Below are 21,176 nucleotides of genomic sequence, written 5' to 3' on the forward strand. Positions count from 1 at the left end.
GATAACACGCAGACGCAAATCCCTCTCCGTTGTTGTCTCCCAACGTGTGTCCACGTGACTCTGGTGTGTGTGTGTGTCCGTTCTCGTGGGGGGTGTGTAGGGTAGCGGTTAGCGCTACGCTGCGCTACGAACCTGGTGACCCGAGTTCGATTCCCGCTCACGGGTCAACATCAGTGACGATTATCTGAACGGGTCCTCGGCCATTCCAGAGGTCGACTCAGCCTCAAATGAGTACCTGGTGCGGTGCGTAAAAGCATTGCCGCTTGGGAGACAAAGGCGACTGGGCGTGGTGCTGGCCACCCACCCCCTCGTGTGCCGTTCTGGCCTTAATAGGTGCTAGCTCACAGCACTTGCCCCAACAGTCGGTTAAGGCTATGCGGGGTATCTTTGTCTTTGTTCTTCTATATCCCCCCGCACCACCCCCATCCCACCCCTGCACCATCACCCTGACCCCACGTACCCCGGACCAGGGGTCTCTAACCCGGGGCCATCCATGCCTCGCCCCTGTCACACGTGTTCGCCCGCCTGTCATTCACGTAACGACTTCACTTGCAGCGAACGGAGTGATCAGTGGTCACACGCGACTGTACATCGCAATGATCAGGCAGACAGACAGATATCCCCGCGGCATAGCCTCAACAGACTGTAGGGGCAAGTGCTGTTAGCGAGCACCTATGAAGGCCGGAACGGCATATGAGGGGTTGGGTGGCCAGCACCACGGCCGCGCCGCCTTTGTCTCCCCAGTGACGATGTTTACACACCTCACCAGGTACTCATTTGAGAATGAGTCAACCTAGGGGAGGACCGGTTTAGATAATCGTCACTGGTGTTGTCCGTGACCCGGAATAGAACTCGGGTCGCAGGGTTCTTAGCGCAGCGCGCTAACCTCCACACTACCGCTCCCCACACGCAGACAGACACACACACTGACACACACACTGACACACACACAATGACACACACACGTGTACTGGCGCGCAGTTACATACAGAGACTCGTTCAACGGCGCTAACTGTTATAATCAAGGCGACGCGTGCATCTGTCTTCACGACAAAAAAACGCGGTACGTGTGCGCTCAACCATTGTCGCCAGCAACCTCTGGTGGTGTATATAGACATGAATGGAGAAAATAAAATAAAACAACGTTCAATAATTTACACTGCCGTATAAAAGAAAAAATGGTGAGCTGACGTCTTGGGCGACGACCCAATCTTCCTGCAGAGCTCTGAAGATGATCCGCTGCATTTGAAGAAGGGGTTATTGGTCGGATCGTCGGTGTCCTCTGTTTTTTTTTTATCTGTGATAAGGCACAGTGCGAATGCCTCAACAGACTGCTGAACCAGCCGTTTTATTTAGAGGTACACATACGCATTGTTTCATGACAGCGGCAGATTAAGTAAACAAAAACAGAGCCTTGATTATTGCAATAATGCTGCTTATTCACAATGGAGAGGCAGACGCACACACAGAGAGAGAGAGATTCAGTAAGTCTCGTGACTATTTTCCAAGAACATCTCGCGCTGCAAAATGTTGGGCAAGTTTTTGACTCGGCGAGCGCTACGCGAGATGCCACCCGAGTAGAAAAGAAGACGAAGACAAAGATCCCCAGCGGCGCCTTAACAGACTGTAGGGGCAAGTGCTCTTAGCGAGTAGCACCTATGAAGGCCGGAACAGCACACGAGGGGGTGGGTGGCCAGCACCACGCCCGGCCGCCGTTGTCTCCCTAGTGGCGATGTTTACTACACACCGCACCAGGTACTAATTTGAGGCTGAGTCGACCTAGGGGAGGCCCAGGACAGATTCAGATAATCGTCACCGGTGTTGGCCGTGAGCGGGAATCGAACTCGGGTCGCCGGGTTCGTAGCCCGACGCTTACCATTGCGCTACTGCTCCCTGCGAACACACACACACACGTACACAAGAGCACACAACACTCAGAGCTCCACACAGATAGATTCAAGAATCCATCCGTCACAATGTGTCCGTCAGCTCTGGTCGCACAGTGGTCGGGGGGGGGGGCGCGGTGTTTATGAACATTAAACTGGGGGTAGGAAGCGGAGTGGGGGCACCGATTGGGGTGTATTGTGAAGGGGCCTTACGACCTATCGAACTTCTCCGCATCACAACTCGTCGCCGAGGGGGGGGGGGTGTCAAGCTCCACGGTCACCCAGCGTCGCACGCGAGAACCGCCCGTGTCGCTCCCCCTCTCTCGCACCCCGCACCTCCGATGAGCACGGTTGGCTACGCGCGGCGCGAAAGAATCCAGGTGTGACGATTGGCGCAACGTACGAGGAATTCTACTTGCTTGGGATTGCTCACGGGGTTATTGTCCGACACTCAGTCGAAGTTCAGTCTTTTGTGGACCCAGTTTCGTCGCAGCAGGGAGTGTGAGCGCGTCGTGACGGCTAGATGTGACCGTGTGCTGGGTGGATTGTTAGGCTTACGGGGAGCGGCGGTGTTGTGGTTAGCGCATTGCACTACGAACCCGGTCAGCCGAGTTCGATTTCTGCTTACGACCAACAGGCCAACATCGGTGGCGAAAACCTGAACCTGTCCTGGCTCTATCCTAGGTCGACTCAGCCTTAAACGAGTACGTGGTGCAGGGGTCTTAACTTTTGCACTGGGAAGATTGAGCGCGATGCTGGCCACCCACCCCCTAACCGTGTGTTGGGTTGACCTTCATAGATGCTCGCTGGGAGCACTTGCCCCAATAGTATTTTGAAGCTATACGGGGGGGGGATCTTTGACCTTGTTACATCGTGAGAGATATACGGTAACGGCTTGGGGAAGTCTTCCTCCAGCAGTGGATCGATCATGGCTGATGATGCCATGCCGCTATGGAGTGATGGGCGTTCAATGTGTAGGTTGAGTGTCACACAGCAAAATGTATTTATGCATTTTATGACTCTAGAGTTACGGAGTACTGTTGGACTTTTACATGCATTTTATATAAATGATCTATATTTAATATATGTACTGTATATAGAGCTATGCTGTTACTGGAACATGACCGTAACATTTAACTCTTTAACTCCCCCCCACCCTCCAAGGCTTAATATATCTCCCCACAAAATGTTACGCGCAAACACATACCTGTGCGAACACACACGTGCATGATAAGACACACGCACGGACACGTATACCGCAGTTGTACACACGTAGCCACACGTGTACCCGCATGCACATCAGCGCACATACTCCATTACACACACGAGTGTGTTCAAAGACAAATATCCCCCGTATAGCCTTCACAGTCTGCCGAGGCAAGTGCTGTTATCGAGGACCGATAAATGACGGCACGGCACAGGAGGGGGTGGGTGGCCAACACCATGCTCGCACCGCCTTTGTCACGTGCGCACCAGGTTCCCATTTAAGGCTGAGTCGACCTCCGGGAGGCCCTGTAACGGGTCAGATTATTTTCCCTCTTATTGGTCGTGAGCAGGAATTGAACTGGAGTCGCCGGGTTTGTCGCAATGCGCTAACCACTCCGCCACCGCTCCCGACAGCAAGACTCGCACAAACTCACATTCAAATGCACATATACGGACATACGCCTGGAAGTATTTGTGCCAGGCTAGGTGCACTTTGAATCCACATCAAGAGTCGCGATCACAGAATAAACCCAGGTGTTCAGGGTTCATTGACTATTCCGTAAGCAGGTTTCAAATACGTATGCGAAAATATTCAAGTGAACGTACATACGCACACATACCCATATACATATACACATATACAGTGGTCATACACACACATACAGCTCCGACAGACCGACACAAATAACTGACAGTTTACAATGAATTAATGCATACAAATGAACTAGTATATATTATCATCATCATCATCTTGAGTCATGGTCAATCCACTGCTGGATGAATACCTCCCCACCCCGTATACATATCCCGCGATCCTCAGATGCAATCGTACACTATCACATGGTGATATGTATAATCAATATTATAATCACATTCATCATCACATGATGATATGTATCATCAATATTATAATCACATTCATCATCACTATTTTATAATTAGCTGTGTCTCCTAACAATCACGCCATATACGTACCGTGGCGAGATACGCCGGGCTGTGTGAGTCCACCACTTATAATGTTGAATCGTCATTTGTGTTTGTTTAATATAATCGCGCATGTTCACGCACACATATACCGGAGCGGTGATGTGGTGGTTTGCGTGGTGCGCTACCAACCCGGGCCGGCATGAGTTCGATTCCCGGTAACCTCGCAGCTACCTCATTCACCAACCGAGCAGTGGATTGAAACATCGCATACTATTTATTTCACTAAAATTATCGTCAGTATTTGTGTTAGCATCATTAAACATCGTCCGCAATGTTGAATAGCGACCTCTTCAGAGCGTCTATCAATCCGTCAGCTACCACAATCGGGCTTTGGCTCAACCCACTGCTGGATGACGCCACCGCCGCCAAAGATGCCTCTCACGCTCCTGCCCGCGGAACAATCGACTCAGCAGCCCGTCCCAGAGACCTCGAGCGGCCGATTCGATCGTAGCCAAGCGCGTCCGCGGTGGGAAGTTCCCTCGTCGTGATTCATCTCGCCCACGGAAACGACCTCAATCCACTCCTTGCGTGGTGACGCGCGCGGATGCCGTGAATGTTCTTTATCTCCGTGGAAAGGCGACGTCGTGGCTCTCCTCCTCCTCCTCCTCGTCCTCCTCCTCCTCCTCCTCCTCAATCGTTCATTTCCTTTATTAATGTATCAGGCACAGATCCTCGTGGACTGTTCAGATGCACAGATGTGTTTGTTATGCATTAATCATGAACACTTGTGGGTTATTAATTCCAACATTAATTGATGCTCTTTGAGCCGATAGCCAGAGAGAGACACGCGTCCCTTTCATTGGCTCAGGAGAAATGTAATTTTATTTAAAGGAAAGTGTCGGTGTGGAGTTCGCAAATATTCATTACTGTATGATATTATTTAATACATTTGTGCCAGTAAAAAAAAAAACACATGAATAATGTAATTCGTCATTAACGATGCTTTATAAAATATAAATGCGTAGCCAGCTAACGTTTCAGAGATTGACCCTTGAGGATGCTGCTGCTGCGTGGGCAGTGATACACAAACATCACACACAGACACAAACCTCGACACATTCGTCAATTGCACCATTCTCAATAATGTAAACAATATTAAATAGGCGACGTTTACGGGCGATCAACCTTCTTCATAACACGTCATCTACAATTGAATACGACCAAATATTAGCCCACTCGATCTTTGCCGAGGTAAACTAAGGGTGCTAATCTAGCAGTGAATTGACCATGGCTGTTTATGATGATGATGATTATGATGAAATAGAGGACGTTATTATACATGCTGAAGATGGTGAGTTGACTTCGCGTATCCACTGCGTATTATTTATATCGCGTTTAGGAAATTCGCGCGCTCACTTTCTGTATGGTCAGCGTGGTGAAGTATGGCCAAATGACCACTCCCCCCAAGCAGAACATCAGCCTAGGGAGGCCCTCATCCAGCAGTGGATTAATAAAAAAAACGCGTATCTGTGCTTTTGCTGTATTTTAGATTGGCAGTAAACTTAGTTCATGAACAGGCGAGAGGGACGGCGTTGTGAAATTATCATTAACTTTTGATTTAAAGCTTTCGTGACTGCAGGGATTCATATTCTTGGTTCTTTCGGTAAAGTCACGTAGAAGGGAAACAATAAAATAATAAAAAATATAAAACAATACAATTTATTGAAACCAAAAATATGTCATTAACTTGTTTACCCAGAAAATCCTGAGTCCCATGGCTCGCTTTCAGGAGGGTCCTGCCGAGATCTCGCAACGCGGGGCGATGCTCGCTATGTGTGTAGTATGTACGTATGCGTGTGCTGTATATAACAATGTGCTACGCACTCGGCGACTCGAGTTCGATTCCCGCACAAGGCCACCAACACCCGCGACGATTATTTGAATCGGTACCTGGGCCTCCGCGAGGTCGACTCAGCCTAAAATGAGTACCGGGTGCGGTGTGTAAACATCGTCACTGGGGAGACAAAGGCGGTCGGGCGTGGTGTTGGACACTCACCGCCTCGTGTACCGTGCCGGCCTTCATAGGTGCCACTCGCTTACTGCACTTGCCCCAACAGTCTGTTAAGACTATGCAGCGGATCTTTGCCTTTGCTTCATATACACACAGGTTCAAGGGAAATTTACATACAAAGACAACGATCCCCCGTCTAGCCTTGACTGACTGTTGGGGCAAGTGCTGTTAGCGAGCAGCACAACCGGATGAATCGCCACTGCGCCTCCCGCCGTGCACGTCGCGTGCGTCATGTCGTGGGCACGAGGCAGCAGTAGGGCACAATGCGTTGGTGGTACTGTACTTCTATGCTCCCTCGTATATAGTATATGCAACATAAAACCCGGCGCGGACCAGGGTGGTGAAGTATGGTAATTTTATTCTCCGGACTGTCAGCTAAACATTTACTGACGGCCGCAGGTCACCGGCCTCTGTTCTCGGTCGTCGGAAGGTTTTATTTTTGTGCATGCCATACTTCACCACGCTGATCATTGCGAATTGGTGAATAGAAGTGGGGGGACGGAACCGGCCGGTTCTGATGTCACTACTGTAAGCTCGACGTGGCCAGGAATCGAACTCGGGTCGCCCCGGTTCATTCGGGCAACGCAGAGCAGCGCGCTAAGCACTGCGCCACCGCTCCCCACTGGTATATACAGCCTCTAATTATTTTATTGGGCTCGGTGAGCGGCTGTGTAGACAGACCTCCTTAACCCCTACCCGCCCCACGCCCCCCCCCCACGCTCCAACTCCTCCAACCCCACCGCCCTAATTGATTGGCCACCACTTTGTTTTCGGCCATAAACGCCCTACAATTTATTCGCCAGACAAAGTTGGGGCCGTAAAGGAATAAATCGGCGCAGTTAAAAGGAAAATCACAGAGAACCAACCGCGGGGGGAAAGAGAGAGAGAGAGAGAGGGAGGGAGACGCAGTGTGCCCCCCACCCCTCCCCATACAGTCGCTTATGATGGTGGTGGTGATAGTGGGGGGGGGGGTTCCTTTGCCTAAACAAACTCGGCAGCTTGTAAATGTATCCGTGTGCCCGTGTGAGTACAGCCGAGATGAGAGCACGGGCGCAAAAGATGCACCCACGGACGCACGCGCGCTCGCGTTGAGCGACAGAGAGAGAAAGTGGGGGGGGGAGGGGGGGAGGTGAACGCGCGTTCTGAGTGAGATGCGAGCGGCGTGCCCACCACGAGGGCCCCGCGTGTCTCCCTCCTCCTCCTCCTCCTCCTTCTCCTGCCTGAGCGCCCGCTCGTGTGTGAGAGTCACTGTTTGGGGGCGACGGCGGCGGTGGGGTGCCGTGTCCTCACGATTGTGCGACGCTTTCGGGCAGTGAGACGCACCTGCAAGCCTCTCTCCCCGGTGTCTGTTAAAGTGCTTGCAGGTCTGGTCACGCGCACGCACGCACGCGGCTGCTACCGGATTATAAGACGCACCCCCCCCCCGCGTCCCACCTCCCCCCTCCCCTCCGCAACTATTGCTTTCAAATTAAGTGCGTCTTAAAATCCGGTGAATGCATGCGGTGATGATGATAATGATGAAAAGCCATTTTTATCAATCTGCTGCTGCATGAATCGTCCATTCCGACCCCGCCACACACGCGAAGGGTTGTTTGACCATACTTCACCACGCTGGTCCGTGCGCGGTTTGGTCGGTGAATGGGGAGTTTGCTGAGCACTCTTTTGGACACCGCTGATGTAATTGGATTCCGTGGCCGGGAATTGAACGCAGGTGGGCCGGGTATGGAGAGGAAGCTCGTGGGATCCTGCGCCAACTCTCTCCCGCAATTTCAAATATATACGCACAGTCTGTAAATGCAAATACATGTATATACACACGTACAAAAATACAAAGACCCCCCACCCCGTGAAGCCTTAACAGACTGTTGGGGCAAGTGCTGTTAGCACCTATAAAAGACGGCACAGCACACGAGAGGGTGGGTGGCCAGCACCACGCCCGACCGCCTTTGTAGCAATATATACACACCACACCAGGTACTCATTTGAGGCTGAGTCGTCCTACAGGAGGCCCATGACCGGTTCAGATAATCGTCACTGGTGTTGGCCGTGAGCGGGGTTCACAGCGCAGCGTGCTAACCGGTATACTAACTCTCATTACATAAACATAGACTGTATATATATACACACACGCACGCATATATACTTACAATCATACATACAAGCAGACACGCGTACACATGCAAGAAAGACAAAGATCCCCCGTGTAGCCTGAAATAGGCTGTTGGGACAAGGGCTGTAAGCGAGCACCAATGAACGTCGACACGGAGCACGAGCGGGATGGGTGTGGCCATAATCACGACCCGGCCGCCTTTGTCTCCCAAGTGCCGATGTTTTACACACACCCCACCAGCTACTAATTTGAGGCCGAGTCGATCTAAGAGATGCCCAGGGCCGCTTTAGATATTCGCCGCTGATGTTGGCCGCTAGCGGGGATCGAACTCGGGGTGTCGGGTTCGTCGCAAGATATATTCACACAAACACGAATGTGCATCAATATACGGTATATATACACTTACATATAAAAATACATACACACACGTTTGCGTAAGCCCGTTAAACATAAACTCACACACACACACGGAGTTAATGTGTGTTCCATGTGCACACTGATCAGAATGGGGAAGTATGGTCTAGCAAACTCCATGACCAACTCGGCGTGAGAAGGCCATCATCCAGCAGTAGAGTTGCAAGTTATGTTTTCTGATTCGATGTGTGTATCTATGCCACTGCTAGCCTCTTGTCTGCCCAGTCACCATTCGCTGTGTTTTTACGGCATTGCGAATGAAATCGTCATATAAAAACAAATTACGTGTAATAAGTTAATGTTTTTGAATATATATGAAAATGCAAAGCTTAATTCCAAAGCTGGGTTTTGTCCACACCCGGCACACCACGTCCATAAATACACCTCGCCTGTGGCCGCGAGTCGCATGCCACCAATTCCACTCTACGAGGGACTCGGAAATGATTGAACAGATATAAATCCCGTAAAACAAAAACAAAACACGTACGAAACACAATCTTACAATACATCGCGAGGTGTAGAATAATAATAACGATCACTCTTTTATTGAAGAATCAATCCACTGCTGGATGAACGTCTCCCCACGCGGTTTGGAGGCTGAAGCGATATATTTCAACCGAGCACGGGGTTCTGATAGCACTGTCATGGAATCTAGCTCATGCACAGTGCAATGCGCTAACCGCCGCGCCACCGCTCCCTGCCGATTAAACAATAACAGCAGCAGCATTAAAACATTACACGCGTGGTAAGTGTACTGAACCGTGCATGGTCGGGAGAAGTAAAGAAACAGGTATATACTCCCTGCGGCGATGGCGTTTAGCCGCTAATGAATGTTATTGGTGTGTGCGCCTGCTGCGGTGGTGGTGGTTGGTTGTGGTTGGTGGTGGTGGTTGGTTGTGGTTGGTGGTGGCGGCGTTGCCAAGCTTTCTAATCTAATCGCACAAACATTTTTTTTTTTGCCAAACAAAGTGGTCGTCCGGGGTCTGTCCGTGAGCGTCCTTGACGTTTTGATCTGCCGATGCCTAGTTGTCACTGGCAGTCTGGAGGGGTCGCGCAGAGGGCTGACCCCCGAGAACGGCCCCGTCTATTCTGACCCCCCCCCCCGCTCACTCACGCCCCCTCCCCCCCCGCTAAATCCCTAACCTCTCTCTAACCCTATCTCCCTGCCGCACTCCGCGAAGTTGACACTGAGTGGACACTGACCAAGCAGCTACCCCCCCCCCCCCCCCGTTCCCGAGCGGCAGGAATAACCCATTAAAGTATTGGAGCTGTGTTTATTTATTATTATGTACAGAAAGCGTCTCTCTGAGATGGCTTCGGGATTGTTCCCGCGTGTTGCTCGGCGCGGTGTCCGACGTTGTCGTTCCGCGTTGCTATGAGCTTCTTCTTCGTCTTCTTCTTCGGGAACTGAATATGGTCCGTGGAGCGAACCGTCGGACAACGTGCCTCACAACACGCGCTACAAACCGAACACACATCGAGGAGCTTATACAGCGGCAGGGCAACTCATCGCTGTAACTACGCAGTATATAGACCTATCTGTGCACACACGGTATATTCAACGGCAAGGATCCCCCGTGTAAAGCCTTAAGTGATTTTTGGGGCAAGCGCTTCGCGAGAAGCTACGAAGGGCGGAACGTCAGACGAGGAGGTGGGCGGTCAGCACCACGCCAGGTCCCCATTTGTGTTTACACGCGCAGCCTTGCGATGTTTACTACACACCGCGCCAGGTACTCGCGTGAGGCTGAGTCGATCCCGGAGGAAGCCCAGGACCGGTTCAGGTAATCGTCGCTGGTGTTGGCCGTGAGCGGGCATTTAACCCAGGTAGCCGGGTTTGTAGTGCAGCGCGCTAACCACTACACTGCCGCTCCCCATATAAACTATACTGCGCGCACACACGCACACACGTCAGTAGCAGTGGTGCAGTGGTTCGCGTGCTGCGCCGTGGACCCTGTAACATAAATTGGATTCCTGGCCATGGCGAGGCCACAATCAGTGGCCAGTAATGCTGCGTGGTGGGAAGGACAGCGCAGTACAGCAACATCAAACTCATGTTAAAAATAATCGCTGAATCGAGTTTCCTGGCTGGCTGCTGTCTGGGCACCTCTTCACCCCCAACGATGTCTCTCTGTTTTGTTTGTGACTGCTGCTGGCCATGGCCACCGAAACTAGCTGGGTAACTGGCTAAACGAGATTTTTCCCTTGTAACAAATACACGTTGGACTGGATTGAAACATCGGCAGAAGACGTTCAGAAGAAGTTTCATAATCATAATATGATTAGAGATTATTTAGCTTATTTTTGGTAATATGAATGTCCAAATGATGGGGCCACTTTGTTGAGCTATCATTTGTGGCCAGGTCGCTTCTGAAAAATAAGTTAATACCGCAGTGGGCTTTGTCTGGTAGGATGGGGAAGGTTTAGTTGTTGTATTTGTTTGTGTTTGGGTGATCTGTTGACCTTTCTTGTACTTGGCACGCCTGTCGTGTTTGTGTGCTGTGTTTGTTGTTGTGACGTTCTTACCCGCCCCGACTGGACATCTGTGAAAAAGAGCTTCATAGCTCATCGGATTCCTCTTGCAGTACAAATAAATATTCGGATTTTGAGATATCAACACCGGGGGTAACGAATACACAGAAGACTGACCACGGTTCGTTTAAGATTTGCTCTAACTTTTCAACGTATGCTATTATTTATACATTTTTCACAAGAATATTCTTGAAATCCTACAGGACATAAAAAAAAAGATTTCACAATACATATTATCTTGGCATGTTATTACTTTGAACTTCTCTTATTTGTCTTGCATATTCCGTTGCAGAACGATGAGTTCTCTGCTTGGATATTTTTTGTTCATTAAACTATTTCAGGTGGATAATGTCTCGAGATGGAACATCTCGTTTCCCGACCCTCCGATGAACGCGGTTGGCCTATGTACGGTGCGAAAGAAGTTCAACATGCATAGTCATACCGGAGTGTCCTGGGTGCGCATTGTGTACCATAACATCAATGCTACACACCCCGAGCATCCACACCTTCCTCGACCCCGCACTGACCCGGCGTGGTGAAGTATGGTCAAGAAACCCCCCTCCCTGATCCGCACAGTGTGTGGGGGAGAGAGGGCTTCATCCAGCAGTGGAGTATGCTTTACAATGCCCTATCACCATGTACACATCCACACTGTGTGTGCACGTTCACTGTGTTACCACGGCTATAGCTAACATCAGCTGTATCATATTTAAAATCCTGGGCTTCTTCTAGATCGACTCAGCCTGAAGTGAGTACCTGGTGCAGTGTGCACTGTTGAAACGTCAGTACTGGGAAGACGACGATTGACTCGCTTATTGGTTCGAGCCACTCCATCCTCTCGTGCGCCCTGCCGGCCTTAATAGTTAGTCACTCGATAACCAGCCTCTCGAAAACGGCATTTGTACCGCGTAACATTCGTGACAAAAAACATTTTAACAGCAGCACATTCCTTGTAGCGGAGACGGACTCGTGCCTCGAAACGTCGACAATTACGAGCGTGCTCCTTCAGGGCGGTGCTAGTGATGAGAGAGTTGCGTTTGAGTGTCAGTGCTGCGTCCGCTGCCCAACGCAGTTGATGGGTTCTGTCGTGCGCGACATGGGGTCGAGTTTGGCGAACGCGTTAGCAAACACGCGCTTAGAGTATATTGGCCGCTATGAATGTGAAAATGATGATAATGCCACTTCGCTGAGCAATCATTTGTCACAACCAGGCCGCTGTGTAACTCGGCTGGGCATTACCTGGTAAAAATAAAATACAAAAATAGTGATGGTGTGTGTTTTTTGTGTGTGTTGATGGCAAGCAAACTGCGCATGCCATCGGCGAGAGCGCGCGCCACGTGACCGTTTCTCGCGCGCGTGACATCAAGGAGGCGCGCATTGCCTCCGTCATTATCGCAGCGTTGAGATTGGACTTCAAAGTAAATTAGTTTTTTGCGCGAGTTTTATTTTTATAATTTAAATAATAATCTATCCATCTCCCTCCCCCCCTCTCCTCCGCCACCCCCTTAGCTTTGAAGCCTTCTTTACGGATGGCGCACGCGCGTGTAAAAAAAAAATCCCGTGTAAATGAAAGACAAAGATCCCCCGTATAGCCTTTACAGACTGTTGGGGCAAGTGCTGTTAGCGAATAGCACTTAACAAGGCTGGGATGGCACACGAGGGGGTGGGTGGCCAGCACCACGCCCGGCCGTAGTGTAGCGGTGAGCGCGCCCGATAGCCGAGTTCGATTCCTGCTCACGGCCTCCTCTAGGTCGACTCAGCTTCAAATGAGTACCTCGTGTGATGTGTAAATATCGTCACTAGGGAGACAAAGGCGGCCGATAAAATTACACAACATTTTATAGACGACAGAGCATGGCGGTAACATAATCAGCCATTATCAATCCACTGCTGGTTGAAGGCCTTCCCAAGTCATTGTACCATGTCGGGTCCACACCTGAGCGATCGGTTGCATGCAACTCAATAGCTCTTACGTGGACTTCTCTGCAACGAGTTGCGCGCAGCTGCGCGAGCAATGAGACTTTCGTTTCACGCATCGGTCCGCTCAGCGATTTGCACCGACGACGCATTTCATCACCGCCAGGTGGTCGCAGGTGAACAATTTAAATTGCGCGATTTCGAAGAGGGAATTGAGTTGCCCGGCTGATCGCTCGGGCGTCCACCTGGCTCCGTGGTCCACCCGGCACTTCCACCTGCGCGCAATCGGTGGTCACGCAATAGGTGGTCACGAATTCACGGCCGCTCGCTCCGCTGTTTCTATTGCAGCCGTGGGTCGCAGTCAGAGGTCCCTGCAACCTCGGCTCCTTCCCCCCTCACCACTCACTCACCAGTTCCCCCTACCCCCTTGGACCCCCTCCCCCCCCGGAGCGCAAAGGTCAAGCGGTCGTGGGATCAGGTCAGGGCGCATGAAGGCTGTGGCTCCCCCCGCGCCGCACGGATCGTGCGCGCTCGCGATGGTTGTCAGAAGCGAGACTCGCTTTGTGAATAATTGGATGTTTTGGTAAAAGGTTAAATCTACACCCTTAATTCATTACGCGCTGTACAAGGGTACTCTTTGAGAGAGAGAGAGACAGACGGTGGTGGTTGTGTATATACGTGCGGTGTAGGTGGCGTTGTTGCGGGGAGCGGTAGTGTAGCGGTTAACACGCTGTGCTAGGAACCCGGGCGTCCCGAGTTAGATTCCCGCTCACGGCCAAAACCGGTGACGATGATCTGAACCGGTCCTGGGCCTCTATCCTAGGTTGACTCAGCCTCAAATTAGTACCTGGTGCCGTGTGTAAACATCGCCACTGCGGGGACAAATGCGGCCGGGCGTGGTGCTGGCCACCTACCCCCTCGTGTGCCGTGCAGGCCGCCATAGGTCCTCCTCGCTAACAGCACTTGCCCCAACAGTCTGTGAAGGCTATATGGGGAGATCTGTGTCTTTGTGTTTTTGCTACGCGAACACTTTACGAACTTCTGCTGCAAGTTGACTCTATCACGGGCTCTAGTACCCGCCACGGCCGGGTTCATAGCGCGATGCGCTCGCGAACTGCACCACCACTTCGCCTAACACCAGTGGCGAGTGAAATCGGAGCCGATCCTGGGCACTCCGCTTCACAAGCCCCGCACTGAGCCACGTGGTGAAGTATGGTCAAACAACCCCCAAGACCCGGGGTCAGCCTTCACCCAGTGGATTGATAAAGTGATGTGCGTTGCATCTTTGTTACTTTATTTTTTAAAGCGACGATCTATCACACACGGCGACACTTTGGGTGATACAAAGATCCCCCTGCATAAAATACGCGGACTTTTGGGACTAGTGCCGTTAGCGAGCACCTATTGAAGCCGTGGGATGATGACGCGACGGCTGATTCATTGCGCTGTAAATCCAATTTTGAGCACGGCTAACATCAGTCGCAAATTGCATATAAACGGGTCTCCCCCACATGTCGACTCAGCCTTAAATGAGTGTCTGGCGTGGTGTATAAACCAACCCTCACCCCGCTGACCCAACGGCATAGGGCAGGATAACTCTATCCAGCAGTGGATTGGAAAGGGGCTGAAATAATTACAGAGGGCCACGCTTGGCCGTCTTTGTCTTCCCAGTGCCGATGTTTACACAGCGTACTTAGAGGGTACTCATTTTAAGGCTGAGTCGACCCAGGGGGGGTGGGGCGGCGGGGGGGTGGGGGTGCTCAGAACCGGTTTGTATATCACTCGCCAACAATACAATCCCCCCCCCCGCCCCCTGTATGTTCCTATGGCTATTGTTCCACGGTGCTCGCCAGATCCATTGTTTGAGAGCCGGGGGTTATCTTGAAATCTCGCGCGCGATGTTATCACGCGGGCATGTTATCACGCCACGTGTACAATGGCGCGTCGATTATGCTGATTGGCGTGCTTTAAATATTTTGCTGGAAAAAATACTCAGCGACAGTCGAGAGCGAGCGTTTTTTTTGGCTTGCGTTGGACACGGACGTGTGTACCGGGGTAGACACATACATGTAACATGCATGTAACATTACAGCGCCTTCTGTCAAACAAACTCCCACGAAACCTGACCGCGAGTTGTACATCTATAGAACATTCACGACGGAGTGGATGAGTGTCATAACGGCACTCAGCGTCTGCGGCCAGCCGCTTGTTGGAGCGCGAGGCACCCGCGATGCCACCTCGCCTCGCCTGGAAGCGATTACAGCGCTCGCACTTTATCTGTGGCACAGAGGTTGGCACGGGGGGTGCTGAGCAATTAGCAATTAGTGGCGTGTCCAGAGGCCTGGGGGATCGGGGGGTGGGAGGAGGGGGGGGGGCACAGTCCACCTGGTGTACAACACCCCCCCCCCTTCGCGGCTCTCGAAATAACAGCCCCCCTCTGAATCACAGCACCCCCTAATGCAGTAGCAGCCCCCTAGGACAAACCCACCCACCCCACATTACTGTATCACCCAGTGGCGGATGCAAGGAAGAGGCGATGGTGGGAGTGGGGGGGAGGGTTGCGTCTCCCCTACACTTCAGTTCTCGACAATGTGTATTTTATTAATGTTTGCCAGAGAGAAATTTGTATTTTATTAATGTTTACCAGAGAGAAAATACGGGGAATGATTTGTCGATTAATGTTGGGTCCTATTTAAAACGCTTGACAATGTCATTGACGATGTCTGACCCCCAATTTCCATTGGGAAGTTTGTAGTTCAACCTCTGGCATCACGCCCTGTGATCCACAGCCCCTCTGATCCACAGACTCCCTGATCCACAGACCCCTCTGATCCACAGACCCCCCTGATCCACAGACCCTCTGATCCACATACCCCTCTGATCCACAGCCCCTCTGATCCACAGCCCCCCTGATCCACAGACCCCCCTGATTCACAGACCCCCCTGATCCACAGAGCCCCCTGATCCACAGACCCCCCTGATCCACAGACCCCTCTGATCCACAGACCCTCTGATCCACAGACCCCTCTGATCCACAGCCCCTCTGATCCACAGACCCCCCTGATCCACAGACCCCTCTGATCCACAGATCCCTCTGATCCACAGACCCCCCTGATCCACAGAGCCCCCTGATCCACAGACCCCTCTGATCCACAGACCCCCCTGATTCACAGACCCTCTGATCCACATACCCCTCTGATCCACAGCCCCTCTGATCCACAGACCCCCTGATCCACAGACCCCCCTGATTCACAGACCCCCCTGATCCACAGAGCCCCCTGATCCACAGACCCCCCTGATCCGCAGACCCCTCTGATCCACAGACCCTCTGATCCACAGCCCCTCTGATCCACAGCCCCTCTGATCCACAGCCCCTCTGATCCACAGACCCCCCTGATCCACAGACCCCTCTGATCCACAGACCCCTCTGATCCACAGACCCCTCTGATCCACAGACCCCCCTGATCCACAGACCCCTCTGATCCACAGACCCCTCTGATTCACAGACCCCTCTAATTCACAGACCTTCTGATCCACAGACCCCTCTGATCCACAGACCCCACTGATCCACAGACCCCTCTGATTCACAGACCCCTCTAATTCACAGACCCTCTGATCCACAGACCCCTCTGATCCACAGACCCCTCTGATCCACAGACCCTCTAATCCACAGACCCCTCTGATCCACAGACCCCCCTGATCCACAGACCCCCCTGATCCACAGACCCCCCTGATCCACAGAGCCCCCTGATCCACAGACCCTCTGATCCACAGACCCCTCTGATCCACAGCCCCACTGATCCACAGCCCCTCTGATCCACAGACCCCCCTGATCCACAGACCCCCCTGATCCACAGACCCCCCTGATCCACAGACCCCCCCTGATCCACAGCCCCTCTGATCCACAGACCCTCTGATCCACAGACCCCTCTGATCCACAGACCCCCCTGATCCACAGACCCCCCTGATCCACAGACCCCCCTGATCCACAGAGCCCCCTGATCCACAGACCCTCTGATCCACAGACCCTCTGAACCAGAGACCCCCTGAACCAAAGCCTCCCTCCCCCTAGTCGACAGCAACCTTATCGGAGTTGTCAATTCACCCCAACCCCCGAATCCACAACAAACACTGTAGGGGCGAGTGCTGGTAGCGAGCACCTATGAAAGCCGGTACGACACACGAAGGGGTGGGTGGCCAGCACCACGCCGATCCGCCTTTGTCTCCTCAGCGGCGATGTTTACACACCGCACCTGGTACTTATTTTAGGCTGAGTCGACCTAAGGTGAGGTAGGCCCAGGACCGGTTCAGACAATCGTCATTGGTGTTGGCCGTGAGCGGGAATCGAACACGGGTCACCGGGTTCGTAGCGCAGTGCGCCTACCGCTACACACAACAACAACAATAACAGCCGCCATTCGCCACTAAGTGGCGGTGACGTCACCACGTCGCTTGTGCCAGGCCATGTGCACAGACACGCGTACACACAGACACACATACACACACACCCAGACAAGTCTCAATGTATAAATAACACAGAGCGATGGTGAACAAAGGATTACGAGGGGATTATTCTTAACTCGTGAGAATGATGCGGACACAATGTCCATCTGGACACGCACGAGCCGAGGAGGGTGGTTGACGCTGTCATCTCAGCGCATTTCGTTGTCTCGTGCCGGACATTGACCCCGCCACGTCCTGTCGAGGAGAGTTCCATCCACGGGGGGGGAAAACAAATAAGTAAAACACAACCCCCTGGAAAAAAAAAAAGAAACGCACACTCCCGAGACACGTTGACGACTCGGCGTCCGCTCCCTCTCGACGATGGAACGACCAGCAACAATCATCTGCGGTGTGGCCGCTTCAGTGTCCGGTCCCTCGCGACGTGATCTCGGCAACCTGCGGCTCCCAGAGGCGCATGCGGCTCTTTCAGGACTGCAGTGCGGCTCTTGAAATTCGAAAAAAAACAATTGGGTCCACTTTGTTATTTTGGTTGCTGACCCCTGCCCATGGGAGTCCAGTTCACCGTGGGAGTCCAGTTTACCATGGGAATCCAGTTTACCATGGGAATCTAGTTTATCATGGGAGTCCAGTTCACCATGGGAGTCCAGTTTACCATGGGAATCCAGTTTACCATGGGAGTCCAGTTTACCATGGGAGTCCAGTTCACCATGGAAGTCCAGTTCACCATGGAAGTCCAGTTTACCATGGGAGTCCAGTTTACCATGGGAGTCCAGTTTACCATGGGAATCCAGTTCACCGTGGGAGTCCAGTTCACCGTGGGAGTCCAGTTTACCATGGGAATCCAGTTCACCATGGGAGTCCAGTTTACCATGGGAGTCCAGTTTACCATGGGAATCCAGTTCACCATGGGAGTCCAGTTTACCATGGAGTCCAGTTTATCATGGGAGTCCAGTTCACCATGGGAGTCCAGTTTACCATGGGAATCCAGTTCACCATGGGAGTCCAGTTTACCATGGGAGTCCAGTTTACCATGGGAATCCAGTTCACCATGGGAGTCCAGTTTACCATGGAGTCCAGTTTATCATGGGAGTCCAGTTCACCATGGAAGTCCAGTTCACCGTAGGAGGCCAGTTCACCATGGAAGTACAGTTCACCATGGGAATCCAGTTCACTTTGGAAGTCTAGTTCACCATGGGAGTCCAGTTCACCACGGGAGTCCAGTTCACCACGGGAGTCCAGTTCACCGTGGGAGTCCAGTTCACCATGGGAGTCCAGTTCACCGTGGGAGGCCAGTTCACCATGGAAGTCCAGTTTACCATGGGAGTCCAGTTCACCATGGGAGTCCAGTTCACCATGGGAGTCCAGTTCACCATGGAAGTACAGTTTACCATGGGAATCCAGTTCACCATGGGAGTCCAATTCACCATGGCAGTCCAGTTCACCATGGCAGTCCAGTTCACCATGGAAGTCCAGTTCACCATGGGAATCCAGTTCACCATGGAAGTACAGTTTACCATGGGAATCCAGTTCACCATGGGAGTCCAATTCACCATGGCAGTCCAGTTCACCATGGCAGTCCAGTTCACCATGGAAGTCCAGTTCACCATGGGAATCCAGTTCACCATGGGAGTCCAATTCACCATGGCAGTCCAGTTCACCATGGGAGTCCAGTTCACCATGGAAGTCCAGTTTACCATGGAAGTCCAGTTTACCATGGGAGTCGAGTTCACCATGGGAGTCCAGTTTACCATGGGAGTCCAGTTCACCATGGAAGTCCAGTTTACCATGGAAGTACAGTTTACCACGGGAGTCCAGTTCACCATCCAGCAGTGGATTCGCACTGTGCCGCACCTGTCAATAGCCCCGGCATATCACACAAGCATTCGATCGCCATTCGCTCTGCAGAGGACGTGGACCGAGCCTTTGCTACGTTTGTCGCCGATGTTAAACGACTGTTTTGAGACCTCAACAGTTTTCGGTTGTCGGAACGTTACGCTCAAGTTACAATGTTTTGCTAATTATTGCCCGGGATTATTTTATTATTATTATTACTACCATCGTGTTATCCTCTACCCCAGGTGTCCTTCGGTAAAAGATATGCTTGTATCATCCTACAGTTGAAATAAACCCATTGCATGAATACTCGCATGGTGGATGGCGTGATGTTTGTGTGAGTGACCGTTCCTTAATTATTGTTTCACGATGTACAGCAACCCTCTGTTTATCCACAGCTGGACGCAGGCCTTCACGTGCCGTGTCGGCCATGAGTATTGGTTTGACCATACTTCGCCACGCTGGTAAGTGCGGGTTGGTGGACGAGTTGGGGAGTTCAGGACCTGTTCAGATTAGATCACTCACCGCTAATAACTTTAACCGTGGCCGGGAATCCAACTCAGATGACCGTGTTCGTAGGGGGAGTGCACTAACCGCAGTGCCACCGCTCCCCCAACCCTCCCCTCCCTTCCTCCCATTAATCTGTTAACGGATTACAACTAACATCAACTTTACTTTCAATTTACGAAATTGATTTCGCTAAGACGAAAGTACTTTGCAAACCCACCGGCTATCAACAAAGATTCCTTCATGAAGCCATCCACATATACAGACACAGACACAACTTAAATCGAGAAGATGGGGATAAACTGAGCAATCATTGGAAGGACGCTATCAACCAGTTTAAGTCGTCATAACTGGCTGTGATGTTCCCATCCTACCACCTTCCGATGTTAGTTGTTATTTTCGGCTCTCTGATTTTACATTACCAGGTTAAACTTCCTAAACTAACACAGCCAACTCGCTCGCCGTGCTTCACGTTGCTGCTCTGCGATCTACCATCAACATGCTAATCTATCACATTAACATAGCCACCTCCACGCCCTTGTGGACGTCACCCTCCGATCTTACATTAACATGCTAATCTATCACATTAACATAACTAGCCCCGCCCATTTCGTTGATGACCCTAGGGCTTCGCCCATTTTAAACCTTTAAAACAGTCTGACTCAGCAGCTTTCCCCCTCTTTTTTCCCCTTCCTGATGACGACCGCTCGTGTTGAGATCGAAACGTCGTAATTTTTGGTTATTTTTTATTTTCTTTGAACTTATCCACGTGACTTTACCGAAAGACCCAAAGAATAGTTAGATTTATCTTCAATTATTTACAAGTTTTCAGAACGCCGTTTGGGAAACTATTTGTGGAACGCCTCATTCATCTCGATCAGTCCATGCATCAACCTCATTATATCTATAAGAAATGCAAACACACCTACCCATACGATGAAATGAATAGAGAACACAATGATAAAGCAGTCTTATGGACAGGCGTTCCCTCTTATGGGTGGTTAATGCGTATTCCAAGCGGAATTGGCGGCATTCCGAATCGGAAAAAAAATACAGTGAGAGATGAAGCAATGAATGGGCGGCGACGGGACGCCGGCAACGGAGCAGAGAGGACTCGTCCATAATTAAGGTTAAAAATCCTCACCGTACCGAACACGCGCACGCGAGTCAACAAGTCATTAAACATCTGCCCACAAGCATGGCGATGTCGTGTTGACATTCACTCGAGGGTATTTGCCCTCTGTTATCCCACGCCGTCCAGACATTTTGGAAGAAGAAGAGGTGGGTGGGTGGGTGGGTGGTGGTGTTAGAG

General features: G+C 51.5%; 1 protein-coding gene across 5 annotated transcripts in view; it reads left to right on the plus strand.

Moving 5' to 3' along the window:
* Positions 1-21,176, plus strand: part of LOC116950801 (uncharacterized) — a 30,902-nt gene that overhangs the window by 6,505 nt on the left and 3,221 nt on the right. For 2 of the 5 annotated variants that reach the window (XM_076073119.1, XM_076073122.1), the window contains exon 1: positions 184-19,821. In XM_076073119.1, coding sequence (XP_075929234.1) covers positions 18,142-19,485 — 1,344 coding nt within the window. In that variant the 5' untranslated portion in view covers positions 184-18,141 and the 3' untranslated portion in view covers positions 19,486-19,821. Of the gene's footprint in view, positions 1-183; positions 19,822-21,176 lie in introns of those variants that run through there. The other 3 variants (XM_076073120.1, XR_012946477.1, XM_076073121.1) reach the window with 3 other exon arrangements.

Source organism: Petromyzon marinus, chromosome 40 (assembly GCF_048934315.1).
Source record: "Petromyzon marinus isolate PM22_M1 ecotype Great Lakes invasive population chromosome 40, UKy_Petmar_22M1.pri1.0, whole genome shotgun sequence".
Classification (NCBI taxonomy): domain Eukaryota; kingdom Metazoa; phylum Chordata; class Hyperoartia; order Petromyzontiformes; family Petromyzontidae; genus Petromyzon; species Petromyzon marinus.